The 15751-nt window shown below is 34.8% G+C and overlaps 1 protein-coding gene across 1 annotated transcript in view; it reads left to right on the top strand.

Moving 5' to 3' along the window:
- LOC118167734 overlaps window positions 1–15430 on the top strand; it is a 296070-nt gene extending 280640 nt beyond the window's left edge. Inside the window, exon 6 of the mRNA XM_035327497.1 lies at window positions 15171–15430. Within this exon, the coding sequence (XP_035183388.1) occupies window positions 15171–15182 (12 nt within the window). The 3' untranslated portion in view covers window positions 15183–15430. The remainder of the gene's footprint in view (window positions 1–15170) is intronic.
- Window positions 15431–15751: the final 321 nt, after the last annotated feature.

Genomic DNA, 15751 nt, shown 5'->3' with positions numbered 1-15751 from the left:
GAAGAGGATATATTGCTATTAATATCATGCCACAAATCTGCAGGTTATGTGGTATGTGGTTTCTTTCTTTCTTTTTTTTTTTTTTTTTTTTTTTTTTTTTTGCGTGTGTGTGTGTGCCAGGAAATACTGGTGCTCAGTGTGGTCTGTTTTGTGGAAAAGGTTTTATTTTTTTTTTCTCTTGTTTACTTTTGTCCCACAGTTTGCCTTTTGGACCATTTTGAAATAGCCTTTCACAATAGTCAGGTGTGCTGAAATGAAAGGAAAAAGATAGCCAGGCTCATACATTTTTCCTGACATAAATATTAAAAATGTTGAGCTTGCTTTACTGGAGCACAAAGAATGCCTCTAATGGTGACATTTACAAAGTAGATAGTTCATGTGTCAGCTAAGGTGGACTATTATGGTGTTGCACAAAAAATGGAAGTGGAAGAGCCAAGCTGAGACTACATTCCCATCATGACTCCTCTTTAGTTTCTTGCTTCCTCCAGTGTTTTGAGGTTAATTTTCCTTTTCATGAAAATTCAGGTTTATATAGAGGAAATACAGGTACTATCACTCCCTTATCAGACTGACTTGGAGATTTTACTCCTGTGACTATATATCATTTAGAGAAATCAAACTGAATGGATTGAGCTCTGCTCTGGTGGCACGGCACACTGTGCACTTGATCACATCTTCTATTTCCCAAATGACACTGGAATCAATGTACCAGAGAAAAGTTCCTTCTCCTAAATCAGTGTCAGTTCTGTCATTAGGAGGCTGTTCCTTCACTGGGAGCCATCACAATACAGCTACCTAATGTTTCTATTTTAGGTTATGAATTATGATGGATGAACAAATATGTGAAAAATGAACCCTCTACTGAAGACAGGGTGAACTGCTTAAACTTACTGGTGCAGAGTGGAGGCAGGGAACAGGAATAACATAACAAAGCAGTATTTTATCAAGCAAATCTGGTTAACAGATGTCATAAGAAATTAATGAGAAATGAGTTTAACCCTTAAATTGGATGTCTGTAAATTTACAGTTGAAATATGCAGATATGAGTCAACCATTAAAGAAAGAACTGATGATAGTAGGGAAGGGAAAAAAAACTGATCTATTAACCTGTGAATGTTAAATTAAGCTAAAAAAGCTCTTAGCAGAATCAATTCTGAGTCTGATTGTGAGTAACCTTTTCTCCACTGATATGCATGCCTGGTGTAATTCTACCATTCAGAATCTTAGTTCAAAGGAAAAAGCTCATCTGAACTAGACTCTGTGTTATGATAAGAATATGTGAAACAATCCCAAGAGAAGCTGAAGATTGCGTAAACACAATGTGGTTTCAGTGCTTAAAATTATTTGTTATGATTTATGCACAGACAATTAAACCTCAGACTCAATTTGTGTAGCATAGTTAGCATGGGTCCTAATATCAGAAATGTAATATGGATACTTCATCTTCCCAAGAACTTCGGCCCAACTCCATATTTCTCCAGTTTTGTGACCTAATAACTGGACTCTTCCTGCTCCTGAGATTGTTATAATACCAATGAATTTTCCTGAAGAGACTTAAAAAAGAAACTTAATAAAAATGGACAGAAGTCATAATAACAAAGAAAATGATTTGTTAGGAAACTTTCCGCAGAGGTTGCTGCAAAAGGAAGAAACTGAATTATCATGATAAGAAAGGGAGAATTATCTCTAACTATTTGAAGAAATTCCATCAATCCCAAGCATCTCAGTTTCCAAAGCTATTAAAGGGAACCTTTATAACTGTCCCCCTTTGTGAATACTGTCAGATCCACTGATAAAAATTAATATTAGTATAATAGTAATGATATCGCTGGTATGGTTTCCGAATGTGTGGTAATGGTAGGCATGCATTTGAAAAGTTAAATGTATGCATGTTCAGATACTAGGTTAGTGGTTGGTACACCTAACATAGGATGCACCAGTAATTGCTCTAGAAGTGTTTTTAAGTTTCATTTATTTTTTAGAAACTATTCTGGGTAACTGGCTGACCATTCACAATCAAACACTTGCATTCAGTCCACACATTAAAAAAAAAAAAAAAAAAAAAAAAAAAGAGGAAAAAAAAAAAAGAGGATATATTTGTCATATTGATTCAAAAAAAAGGCACATTCTAGAATGTTTTGATGTGCCTCTGGCTATTTGGTGACAGGATATAGAATTAAACTGATTAAATGAATTATTCAATGAGTTTTTTTTTTGTTCAATTCTAAAAGAAATTTATTGGAAAAGTTACAACTGTGTAAACATGAAGCACAAATTGTATTGAAATATACAGGAAAAAATGCTGAGTATGTATTATTTGTTTATGAGGCAGAAAAAAACAACGCACTTTCACTAGGTCTATAAAATAGTCCCGAGACTTATACACTTATGTACCCATGTAAGGTGAGGGACAAAAACTGTGTGAGGGAAGTCTTCCTACCGTATCACAATTAACTTCTAAAAAGGAACAAATTGGTATGTTTTTTTCCAAAACAATAGCAACGTTGCCAGTTGCTTCCCCTTGGTAGGAGGGAATAATTTCATAGTACTGATTCTATCTTTTATTAAATTTTTGTCTTTCATCTTATATAACTTCAGAGATACAGAAAGAAGGGAAAAAATAAAAATATTAAAACTTCTAATATGAAAGTTTTGAAACAAAGTTTTTTTGGAAGGGATATGTTCAGGAGCAAGGCATTTTTGAGTTTTATAAAGGTTATCAGAAGTCACATAAATTAATGTCTTTTCTGAAAACCACAGTAATCTGTGTCCTGTAATTTATACAGATCCCAGCTTTTCTTCTTTCGGTATTATATCTGCAAAATATAAATCTTAGAATACAAACATGCTTTAAAGTAGATGAGTAAACAATTCAAAGAAAATAAAAACAGTCTTACCTAGATTTTTAAAGCACTATTGTGATCTTTTTTTTTTAAAAAAAAAAAAACACATTTTTTTCTAGAAATCTGTGAATCAGCAATAATAATAATTTCAGTCATTAAAAACAAACAAACAAGCACAATTAGTTCTATTTTTAAATATTAATAATTAACCATTAGGCAGCAAAAGTTTACAAAGAATATTTCAGTGAATTGTGTTAGCTTTATTCAAACAGCATGTGGTAAAATGTAATGTAATAAATACGTTAAGTATTGTCTTTAGTAGTTTCTTTATTCTCCTATTGTGAAGTCTCATTTGTTCATGAAAAATCATACATCTTTACATAAAACCAGTTGAGATTATATGCCTTGTCTTTGAAAGTACAACAACGAAGGTACAACAAATATATAAGGAAAGACATGCAGTAAAACAGAACTGCCCAGAGGAATTTGTTGCAATCTCCACATTTGCATGGTTACAGAAGAATAATTTTATACTTTCCGGGAACTTAATTTTTTTCTTACAGTGTGCAGTAACTCACAATGATGCTTTGAATCCCCCTCCCCCCCCTTTTTTTTCCCTGAACAAATGCAAAAATAGACTGTGATTTCCTCAAATGTAATCATTATCTCAAGGAGTTGGACTTTTATTGCAAGAAAATATTAAAGTTCATGAACATTGTTCTGTTGGATTTCCCATCTGAACTGTGCTCTTGTATTGATAACTAAGCTTTGCCATATAGCACTTGTTCCCTGACTTGAACGGGCATTTGCTTTTGCTAATGAAAATACATATAAGTGACTTAGATTTATATTCTCTGAATGTGAGTGAACAAAAATGCCATCTCTTGAATATGCACAAGAACAGATGTAAAAATTAATGGATTTAATCTGAAAAGCAAAGAAACAAATGCTGAAGCATTTTATTTATTTTATTTTAGTTAGTTTGTTTTTTTCCACTTTTTTTTTTTTTTTTAAAGACTATTATTAGCAGAGATACAGACATAAAGCAGATCCAGAATATGATAACACTTGACATATGGTTCATCAGGAATAAAGAGTGGCAGATGGAAGCTGACAGATAAACTCCCATTGCTTAAAATAAGCTGTTTGAACTCTCATGTATCCACAGGGATACACAGGAATGTTACAGGGAGGTCTGTGTTCAAAAGATGAACATATCCATGATAGACAATTGAGATTCTTCTTCAACCAGGTGTATGAATTGGTGTCATCTGTAGGATTGTACTGTGAATCTCACATGGTTTTGACATATTCATAACACTCCAGCTCTTGAAATCCTGTAATTTTTACAACATTGTTTCTGTAAAATATTACATGCTTCAAAATATTTGGTGCATTCAAATTATTCAAAACACTTGGTGTCAGCAGTGATGGAAAGTGCTGGACAAACAGGATAAATATTGACAGTGCAATGAGATTCCATCCTTTCTGAGTTCATAATCTTGGTTGTGCAGGTTAAAGGAAACACTCCTTAGCACTGTCATATTATTTTAAGTGCTATGGTGAAGGTCCTTGCTATGCTGAATTTAGTCTTCTTCATCACCTGTGCATTCCTGTGATGCAATGTTAGGTGAGCTGCTCTGGAGGTTGCTTGACTGTAAGAGCAGCAGCGCATGATAAGCTATTATCTCTCACTATGAACTTGTTTTAAAATCATTTCTAGCCAGGAGAAATTTCCTCTTCTGGATCAGGTCCAGCATCTAAATTCTGCAGCTCTGCAGAATTTGGTTAATGCTACAAATGGAATGACTCACCTGTTACTCTGTTGGTACAAGTAGCAGGGTCAAGACTCTAGACAGCAAGGTTTAAATCATGAAAAACCAAGCCCTAATGAAACAATGAACAAAACCCTCCAAATAACTAAACCAGATGTTACAACTCGTGTTTGGATTCATTTATTGCATTGAAATTCTGTAGGAGGATTTGGCTTCGTTCTTTTTTTTTTATTATTATTTTTTTATTTTTTTTCCTTTTTTCTTTTTTTTTTTATTTCATGTAGCAATGATTATATTTAGTCAGTAAACTTCAACATAATCTACATGTGCTTATGACAAACTGAGATCCAATCTTATAAGGTATAAAAAATTCATTGCATTTAAATATTCATTGTTAGAAGAAGCTGGATTTCTATTTGTGATAACAGAAATCAGTATGAGCTGGAAGACAAAATATATTAGGAAGGTAATTCAGAAGAAAAAGAAAAACAGAGAAAAAGAACTTTTACATGTGTCTGATTTTTTTTTTAAAAGAAAGCGTAAGTAAAAGGGTGCGAGACTGTCTTTGAAAAAATGTAGTAGTTCACTGAAGAAATCAGACATACTTAATTAGAAACACCTCTTTTTTAAGCACAAAGGCCACTAGCTTGTGAATGAATCCCTGATGGGATTTCCTGAAGGAGTGAGCATCTGTCAGTTGTTCTGTCTGCAGTGTACCCTCAAAGACTGCAGCTATGTCCTGGGGCAACAGTACTCCAGGTAGCATCACATATTCTTGGTTCCCCATTGCTGGATGACAGCATAGTTACCTCCTTTCCAGACACTTGCCTTACTTTTCATGAGAAATCAGGGCAAATTGGGAGATTGAGAATATCCTTGTGTCTTCCAGTTGTGTAGCTGAGACACAGCTAAGAGGCACAGCTGAGTATCAGGACCTCAGAGCAAACACAGCCTATGGTATGTACACAGCTGTAATTGTTGTTCATGTTGAAAGTAACATAAACATATTCTAATATCTTAAGAAGGCTGACTTAAATGTCTGGAGGCAAGGGTATAAAGATAGAATTTATCTCAGAACAGGAAGACTTGGACTCCAGAGACTCAGGATATGAAAATGAAACAGAAAGACTTTCACCACTCTGAGCTTTTTTAATAAGGTGAATTATCTTACCAACTGATGGTTGTGGTGTGACCTCAGCCCAGACCCCAGTAGAAACACAAGACCATCCTCTACCCTTCTTACAGTTCAAAATCCAGGGTAGTCTCAAAAGAGAGAGTTCAAGGACTCAGAAAGGCATGAAAAATAAGATATGTTTCTAATGATGTCCCTCCAGAGCAGCAGTGAACTGCATTTGGAGGGCAAAATTAAGAAATTTGTACAGATACAACTTCTGTATTTTGTAGAGAAAAACATGGGACTAGCTTCCTGGCATTTGTTAGCAGTGCTAGAATCACACTGTTTATTACAAATAACATTAAAATCCCCATATAGTTAATATACTTATTAATAACATTTTTACATGCTACCCCAATTAAAAAAGTCAATCTAGTTTATTTATTTATTTATTTATTTTTTAGTTTATTTCATCAACAGTGATTGGTGTACTGGTATACTTTATTGATGGATCTCTTACTAAAAACAATGCATATCTAATGAATTTTAAACTTTTTTTTTTTAAGAAAAACTCATAAAATCAATAACAGGGCAGAAAATATCATTCTGTCTGTCTTTTTAAAATATAAATTCTGGTTACTGCCTGTAGACTTTTGTTTATTGTTGACCTAATATGACAGTTATTAAAAAACAGACAGATAAAAAGGAGGTGATAAGAAAATGAAAAGTTTTATAAAATGGGAGTAAGTGGCAGAAACTTCATTGTTCTCTAAAAATGCATAGCACACTCTACAGAAATGACTGGAAGGAGAGATGAGCTGACACAGACAAGTGCCTTTATCAACTTTATTCATTAGCAAAAGAGGCTGTTCAGCTCATACTTAAGATCCTCACCATGTCTAATGATAATAGTCTCTCCAGAATCATATATTAAACTATGGTGTCTCTGACAACATATCAGGTATGATAACCTCAGCTCAGTATGGAGAATAATAATAATAATAATTTCATGCCTTTCCTTCCCTTTCTCTTCCCAATTTGTCAGTGTTGCATCAACCAGCTTGTACCGGTCTTACAATGGTCCTACAATGCAAGTAGACAAAGTGAAAGAAAACCATCAAGTCAAATTTATTTTCATTTTATATACCCACAGGTATTTCTCTTGTAGCTTACTTTTAGTGTTTTTATCCCTGTTTTTAAAGCCTGATATAACTTTGCTGTAGTTTAATTCATTATTATCTCCAGCACTGCTGTGTTCTGAACCCCTTTTTTAATAAGCATTTTTTTCTTTCTTTCACCTGGGAACTAGTTTAAACTTCATCACTTCTCTCTTCCTTGAATCACAGGGACCTGGGCTTGCACTTTAAGGCATGGAACAAGTCACTGTGCATCTGCTGAGCCTTGGCCCATTAGCACACCATTAGCTTGGACCAGTTCTGCTTAGCAAAGACTACTTTCACTGCAAGTTAAACTTAGTCAGGACCGTCTCTTGGGTCTAAAATCAACACATTTGTTCAGAAAAAAAACTTCCTATTGACTGAAACAAGGTTATCATTTTTCAAAGTAGACTAGAGCTTTTCAGTATACTGGTTAGGTTTAGTGTAATACCTACATTTCAATTTTGAGTTTATGATAAGACTTTTCTCTTTATATTTCAACCACTGGTAAATATCATAGTTTGGTGAACACTGTTGATTTTCAGATGATATCTCGGAATACAGTCTAAGCTAAGGCAAAACATGGCAGAACAGGTGAATCTCATATATATTTACTGAAATGTAAATAAGTCAAGGAAATATTTGGCTTTTTTTTTTTTTTTTTTTTTTTTTTTTTTTTTAGGAATTCTCACCCAAGTAGTGAAGCTTTATCATCTTTTGCTGATAAGTTCAAGTAACAAAAATATGAGTAAAAAAATATAGTGCTCTATGATGGTAGGAAGGACACTACTACTGAAATGCTAGTGTATCACAGCTGTATTAGAAAATGCCAGAAATCAGTGATGACTCATGAAAAAATAATTTGTGCCAAGAAAATCTAACTGTATTCCATATCCTGAATTCATCCTTTTATATGTTATTAAAATTGATTTCTAGACAGGACTGTAAAAAGGAGTTTGATGGAACATAATTTTCCCCCAGAAAAGGGAAAGAAATTAAAGATTACCAAATGAAAATACAAGCAAAATAAACCATTTTTCTTTAATGAATTGTATTTTCCTTTAAACCCGTAATAGAAACATTTATTTTACATATTGGTAATCTGAAAGAGATTTAGCATCTTGGTATTAAAAAAGCAGTGTCATTGCCACTACTGAAATAGCTATGTTTACTGGGCAGGAAATCAGAATGGGACTGGTGACATATTTTTTTTTTCTAGGTAAGAAAGTTCTGTAGTAGGAAGAATGGGCATGTAACATGAGACGGATATCTGAAACAGAAATAGTATGCTGGAAAAACCTGGGGTAAGCAAATGTCTGGGGCAAAAATCCACAGGTTAATTCACCAGTTTTATCTTTGAGAAAATCTCTGCAGCTGGGGGATGGAGGGTTCTTTGTTTGCTTTCTCATCTATTTTTCTTTTAATTCAATCTTTAAATGAATCTGAGGTCTATGGATTTTTTTCCCCCCCTAGGAAACAGAAGAATTTTTTATTTTTATTTTTCATTCTTGTTGAATGAAAGCTAGGCTGAACATATTCCACATGTTCAGAAACACATACTAAAGAGTAAAGTTACTGATGCAATACAGAAAACCAACTCCCAAGTCTGCATATTGAACCCAAGGCTCTCCCACAGAGCCCAGCTGCTCTCAAGGTCACATATGGCAAAAGCAGAGATGATAACACTTAAGTTTTTGATGCATGCAGGTTATCATCACTAATATGACCAATACCTGCTCTCTAAGGCAGCTGCTTCATGAATAATCAATGAAGGAGCTGTGAATAAGCAGATGGATTGTAGCTGATGAGTTCCCTCTGGGCAGGCATAACACAGTTAGCAGTTATGTATAACAAGTATCATATAATACCAGAATCCCACACTACAGGCACATCGCTAAAAGAAGTGGATAAAGCTAAGGGCAGCTCTGCGTGAATTAGCATATAAATAATGAAGGGTGACTCAGAAATATCAAAGCCAGATGAGAGTGTGTTTATATGCGTGTACTTTAAAGATTTAATTCACCATGTATAAAAAGGGGGAGAAATCCCTCCAAAGAAAAGGAACCTGCGAACACATTGTATTAAATGCTATAAGTGTATAAGGGAACTGGCGGTTACTAGTGTTGTTCTGCAAGGATTGCAGGGATTAAAGTAGCTGATATATATTTGTTTGACATGTTCTTCAAATGAAAAGACCAATTGAAAAATCAACACCAGTGACTGGTTTCATTCATTTTATCTTCCTCTGTGAATATACATGTTCTGTGCCATTCACTGAAATAAATAGAAAGCCTTCTTTCCCACACTTTTAAGGGCCATGTGAAGAAATTGACCTCGTAGCTACAGCATTCAAAGAAGACTCAGGCATTTGTGTATATTTTTAGAGACTTCCTCTGTGCCCTTTGACAGTTCGCTTAATGTGGTGTTTCATGTAAACAATCAAAACTAGTCTGACTGGTTGTTCCAAATCTTTATGTTAAATATTAGATATCAGTAGGCACTTGCAGAGTGAGAGATTCACCCTATAAGTTTTAAGGTAGTTTATTTAGGTAAATGTTTTAGGAAGTATGTCTTTTTCAGATCCCACTCTAGCTCCAGATGTTCTCTGGGTATTTAGATGGGAGTGGTATTGCATCTTTATTTGAAGAGAGGTAAAAAGGGAGTATTAGCAAGAACAATATAAAAACAATAATAAAAATCTTTGTTGTCCCATTGTGTGTGTATATATATATATATATATTGTCAGCTTTCTATACATAAAGGTTATCTCCCAAGTTCCATAGTATAGTAAGGTCCAGTCTAAATTAAGACATCTAATTACTGCTGTCATATAAAAAACAATTTCATCATTTACATGACATGGAATCATCCATGTTAGCTAGGATGATTCCAGCAATTTTAATAAACTGATTAATTAGCTTTTAATATCAGTGGCATAATTGACAAAATAAATACATAATTAGAGAGACAGCTTGATTCCAGCATCTAAAAGTTCATTAAGGAACTGATTTATTCTTCATATCTTCTGCTGAAGTAGATGAAGAATATATCAGACTAAATCAAATTGTATGCTTAGGAAGTCATGTCTACAGAGGAACACAGAAATACTTTATGTAAATATATAATTAATTACTTCAGGAACAAAAAATTGGGACAATAATTACCCAAACCCCCAGATAAAGAAATTCTAAAGAAAGTCTATTTAGACAATAATTATATTAGGTGGACTTTGGCCAGGGTACTTGGTTAACACCAAGATTTGAAGGAGAGCACCACGGAATTTTTAATGAGCAGAACTGATTAAGAGATGAAGTTTAGAAATGAAGAGTGCATACCTATTGTGAGAATTACATTACCAGAGGCATAGAGATGAGGAAGAATTAGCTTTTATACTTATAGGCAATTTCATTTTTCAAAAATACCATAAGAGAAAACAGTGAACTACATCCACTAGTGAAGAATATTTTCTGCAGCTTATTTGTCATAGGTCTCTCAATACAGTGATGACCTGGTCCAATTTTACAAAATACAAAATGCCTCCCAAGACATAGGATGTTCTGTAGTCAATGTGCACTTCACTAGTAATATGGTATATTTTTCATCTTGTAAGATCCAGATATTATGATACTACTGTATCACAAAGATGATGAGTACTATGTTACAGATATGATATCTTTACAAGTCTTTTTTTGGGGGAGGGAAGAGATTTTTTTGTAAAATGAGTCAGGAATAATAATAATAATAAATAGTCCAGAGTTACTCAAAAACTCTGTGGGTAAAACAAAACAAACAAAAAAAGAATAATAAAAATATTCAATTACAATCTTCAGTAAATCCATAGTGAATTTTATTGTCAATCTCTAACATCGGCTATAGGTTTCATTTTTGATTAATACATCGCGACAGAAAATATATAAAATAAGCCACACTGGCTACCCATTGCTTGTAGATCTTGTATATAAAGCAGATACATAAAGTGCTATCCTTGTAAAGGTCTAAAAAGTGTTAGCAGCAATAAGTGGTATATGGTTCAACCTTAACTAGTAAAGCTTAGTCATGTGCCCAGCTCACTCAGTCTTGTTTGCTGTACCTTGTGCTGGCATAAGTGCTCCAGCCTTCTCTTGCCATAAGCACAAGGAAAAGGACGAGGGTCCATCCTCCTTGAATGGAGGCCAAAAATGAAAGCTGCTTTCATCCTCCCCTCTAATTGTTTTCTCATCTGTTTTCAGAGAGTTAGGCAAATACAGATTTTGGAAAAACTCTATGGATTGAAAACATTGAGATACTGTATGTCATCTTCATTTATTACTGAGAAAACTTGGGGAAATATAAATCCATTTGTTATTGCTCAGGTGAATGGGAAATTATCTGGGTCGGAAGCTATTGTGAGCATAAGAGACCATAATCATCCTAAAATAAACAAAGAAATTCAGCAAGGAAATTACAGCTGAGATTAACAAAGGGGAAGAATAAACAAGTAGAAAAGCACCACAAAAGTGTCCATAAATGGATCCTTTAAACAAGTTAATAATTAATCTGACTTTTATCTTTAAACACAGAATTATTTTATTTATTGGAGGAAATGCTACCTGGGAGATAATGTGATGATAAGAATAATCCAAATGTTTCCAGCAGATGGTTTAAATACTATCTGACATGTGCCTGCCTGCTGGAAATTGATACAGAGAGCTGCAGTCATTCTTTTCATTTCGAAGTTATTGCTTTGCTTTGTCACCGTTCCCCCTTCCCTCTCCCCCCTTCCCCTCCCCTTATACATTTTGAATAGTTTATAAATACAAGAACAACACTGAGGCCTCTGTGGAAAATGTAATTGTTGGCAAATGGCTCACTGTTTCTATCAACTAGGCACATAACCAGATGCATAGAAACACACATACATATGCTTACACATACACACACACACTGCTTGGGTCCCAAAAGGCACCATCTTTGCACATTTTGCTGTATGCTTTTTTACATTTTTATTAAACTGTTGAACTCTGCACACAAAGCTGATTTATTATTACTAAATTGCTTTGACAAGTGGAACAAAGACTCTTTGGGGCTGACTTAAGAGACTTTCCCCAAACTATGCATATTTTATCATCCTTTAATTGGAGGTCACATGCCTAAACTAGAATAGAGTTATGAGCCAGCTAAAATCCTGAGTGACAGTAATCAAGAGGCTTTTTATGCAAAATAAACCATTGCTTTCTGTATTGTATTAGAAAGTGTTTTTTTGTTTGTTTGTTTTTTCCCATAGACTGAGTTCATCCTTTATGTAAGAGGGAAATTAAACTGTTACTTTAATAGTCAGCTCTTTATTTTTAGCTTCTTTCCATTAGCTGGAGCTGTGATTGGTTGTGACCTGTTTCATTAAGGGATGATATACTATTTGCATGAGTTCTACATAGAAAATTCAGTACTTAAAATGAGAAATTTACTCTGTAGAGTATAATGATCATGGAATTGTAACAGTAAGAGACACTACTGGACCCTTGTAAGACATGGTGAGAATCTAACTTTTTCAATTAGACATGCAAGCCATGTGGCTGGCAACTTTCAGTTTTGAACATGGTTTAAAATACATTGATTAAAATTCATTAGCATTTGTAACACATACTAAATATTCCAAGGTAAGAGCCTCACTTTTGATGCACCTAAGGCGTATGGTTAGTCTTGCAAACCATTGATCACAGAAAGCGTGTCTTGTGCCAGCACTTCTGTTTCCATTTACAAAGTTGCTTTTGTTATTGAAGTCTTGCCATATTGAAGCCTAGCATCTGGATTTATATATTTATCCCATCTGAGATGACACAGAACAGCGTATGAGAGTCCTGTCTCCCAGTTGAAACCAGTGCTGTGGGAGCCCTGCCATGGCTATCACTATTACATGCTGTGGGGACATTGGGTTTGTGCCTCTGCTGTGACAGACCATGGCACACTAACACCAGATGTTGGGGAAGTTGGAGAGGAGCCACCACCATCCCTGGAAACCCTCACAGTGCCACTCTCTCATAAGCACAGTACAGCTGAAGAAGAGGTGCACTGTCTCTGGATTTCCACCTGCAACAGCTGAGGAATGTTTAGCCATAAACACAGATGGGTGAGGGTGGGAATTAGTCTTTTGCACTCTTGAGTATTAAAATGTGAATATTTGGTTAAGCTGTAAGAAGATGCCTCCTATAGGATTTATAGAGCAGTAGCAGAATAAACAGACAACCCATTCTTGGTTAGTCATTCCTTTATCTGCATCAGAAATGTTAATCTCATAGTTTTTGTAGAGTAATGCATGACTATTAAAGCATCTCTGCACAAGTTCTCCTGGCAACCCGTCATGTCTCTGTGTAAGTATTAATGGCACTGACATTACAGCTTATGCAAAATCAAATTACAAGACAGTGAGGAAATTAATGCTTCAGCACTTCATTACAGGAGCAAAGGGTAACAACCTATGTATTCTTTTAATTACTTATTGACTTGGATCTATTTCATCTCTCAAACCAGTGTTTGATTCTGGTGATAACTTTACAGTGGCTCTCCACCAAACATGAATGTCCTGAAGGCCCAATAAAGGCAGGCAAAATGGAGGTCATGGTCCTAAATGAGCTACCAACTCCTGAAAGAGGAAGACAGGTTTGAAGGTATGATGGAATGTTTTGGTGAATATTGATTACCTAACTTTGCCACTTACCTGTATTGTAACAGAATGAAAATTACACTGTCAGAAGAGATGTAAGCAGGGAGCATATAGAAAGAGTTCAGCTGAGTTTCTTTTCCCAATAAGGAAATATATTGGTGGCTGAGAATAACCTTTTCATAAAGAACTGGACATTTACTTTTGTATGCAAATTAGGACAGGTCACTGAGCTGCTTTATTTGAAAAGAGAACAGCGTGTCACTGTCTACCCTGTTTAAATATGCAAGGAGAGAGATATGAATTGGACATGGCATTATCATACTATTTAGCGAAGATTACAGAATGTACAAGGAAGTTACACTGCATTAGTTTTCTGCAACTTCACTTTGCTGCTAATGACTTCCCTCATTACAACTATCAGCATGATTATTCTAATATCACATCATTTAGTCATGGTCAGCTGCTCTTAGTATGGACATGACCAGAACTTGTGCACGTCAGTTTGTGGCATTTTTCTTCCACATTAAAAGTTCACATATGTTTTTTATATTATTACATTGTTCCTAGTTTATGACTGGTCGTAAGCAGAACATTATAATTAGAATTTGCTGGTTGTTTATATCACCAGCACTGTGATGATTCCTTGCCTTCAAGTCAGCTGCCTTAGGAAAAGCCATGATCAGGTGTGGAAAATGAGCTCCATCTTGTATACCAAAAATATTTAAAAAGAAAGTCACTTAGTTAAAGATAACCCTCAAAATTTCTCTTCAGGAGGTGCTATGACATGAGGTGAGCAGAATATAAAAACAAAACCACAACAAAATGTCTACTGCGTGATTCTGGAAGGCTTCCAAGAGAATTCATGGAGGGTTTTTTGTTATAGTTGCTACTGTCAGGTAAATATTTTATTTATTCATACACAGAGTTAACAGATTGTCAAAATATGTATATATACCAGCTGAATCTTTCACATTTACAAGAAGGTGGATGAAGGCTTCACAGCTTCTTTTGTCATTGACTTTTTTTTTTTAATTACACTTGAGAACAATGTGAATCCTGTTGCTCCAAAATCCATTTCCCTTTCTCTTTCCCTTTCCTCTTTAATATGTGTACTGCTGTAGAAATCTGTGCTTCCAAGCAGGTTTGAGTCCCCAGTGTAAGAAGAAGTATACAGATAAAAGCTTTTGAATAGCCTACAGTCCAAGGCCTGGACACTGTAAACAATTAAAGCCGAAAATTTTATAGCATGATAAATTTGATATTTAAGGATATGTCTGGAATTATGTGGTTTTGACTTGAATAGCGCAGAACCACAATAGTATCAGCACAAATAAGGAATACTTGTGTATTTGGCCATAAGTTCACTTTTAGCCTTCATGCACGATCACATGGTATGCTAAAGCATGCATCCATCTCTGCAAGGCTTTCTATATTTACTGCTTATTGAAAGAGGTGGATCCTTTTCACTGGTAGGGGTAGTTTTTAGGAGACTCCATGAGGCTCCAACCAAGAAATATGATCCCTTCAACAGAAGTGGTATTTATTCCTGTGACACAGTTTCAAATATAAATATAAAGAACAGACAGGAAGAATAATATTATTCTTCAGAGGAAGAATAATAACGATACTTCTCTTTTACAGATGGGGACATGAAACAGACAATAATTGAATTTTCTGATAAAACTCCCAGTTAAAATAATTGGAAAGAACTCTGTGGATCTTCAGAACCTGTTGCCCAAAATCACAATGAAAATACATCCAAGGAAAGACCTCAGATTTCCTGCTTTCTTCACAAGGTGCCTTATCTTGAGCTTTTATTTCCTTTGTAGTAGTCAGGAACCTATGTTGTATTCCTGCTTACATGTGAATTTCAATTAACAGAATAAGAAGGTCCAGTATCATCTGATTGTGTCATCATGTGTGAATTTTATTTTTTGGACTCAAGATGAAGTGCTCACTTTATTTGTTTCTCTAGACACCTTTTTATGAGTGTCATGTATGCAGAAAGCAGTCGTTTGATTTGTTTTAGGAAAATATCAAAGACACTTCTGAAACTACTCTGTAGAGATAGCATATGCAACTGTGTACAAGGTTGTGTAGTTCTTTTCTTTCCAAAGCATTTTTATCCTTCCCTGGTTTATGTTCTTTAAATATTTTTCCCATTCAGAGAGCTTTGGGAACATAGCCCCTTCCTTGCAGTGCTAATTAAGTTCACTCATTCA

The sequence above is a fragment of the Oxyura jamaicensis genome, chromosome 5 (assembly GCF_011077185.1).
Source record: "Oxyura jamaicensis isolate SHBP4307 breed ruddy duck chromosome 5, BPBGC_Ojam_1.0, whole genome shotgun sequence".
Lineage (NCBI taxonomy): Eukaryota > Metazoa > Chordata > Aves > Anseriformes > Anatidae > Oxyura > Oxyura jamaicensis.
This window is presented reverse-complemented; position numbering and strand designations above follow the sequence as displayed.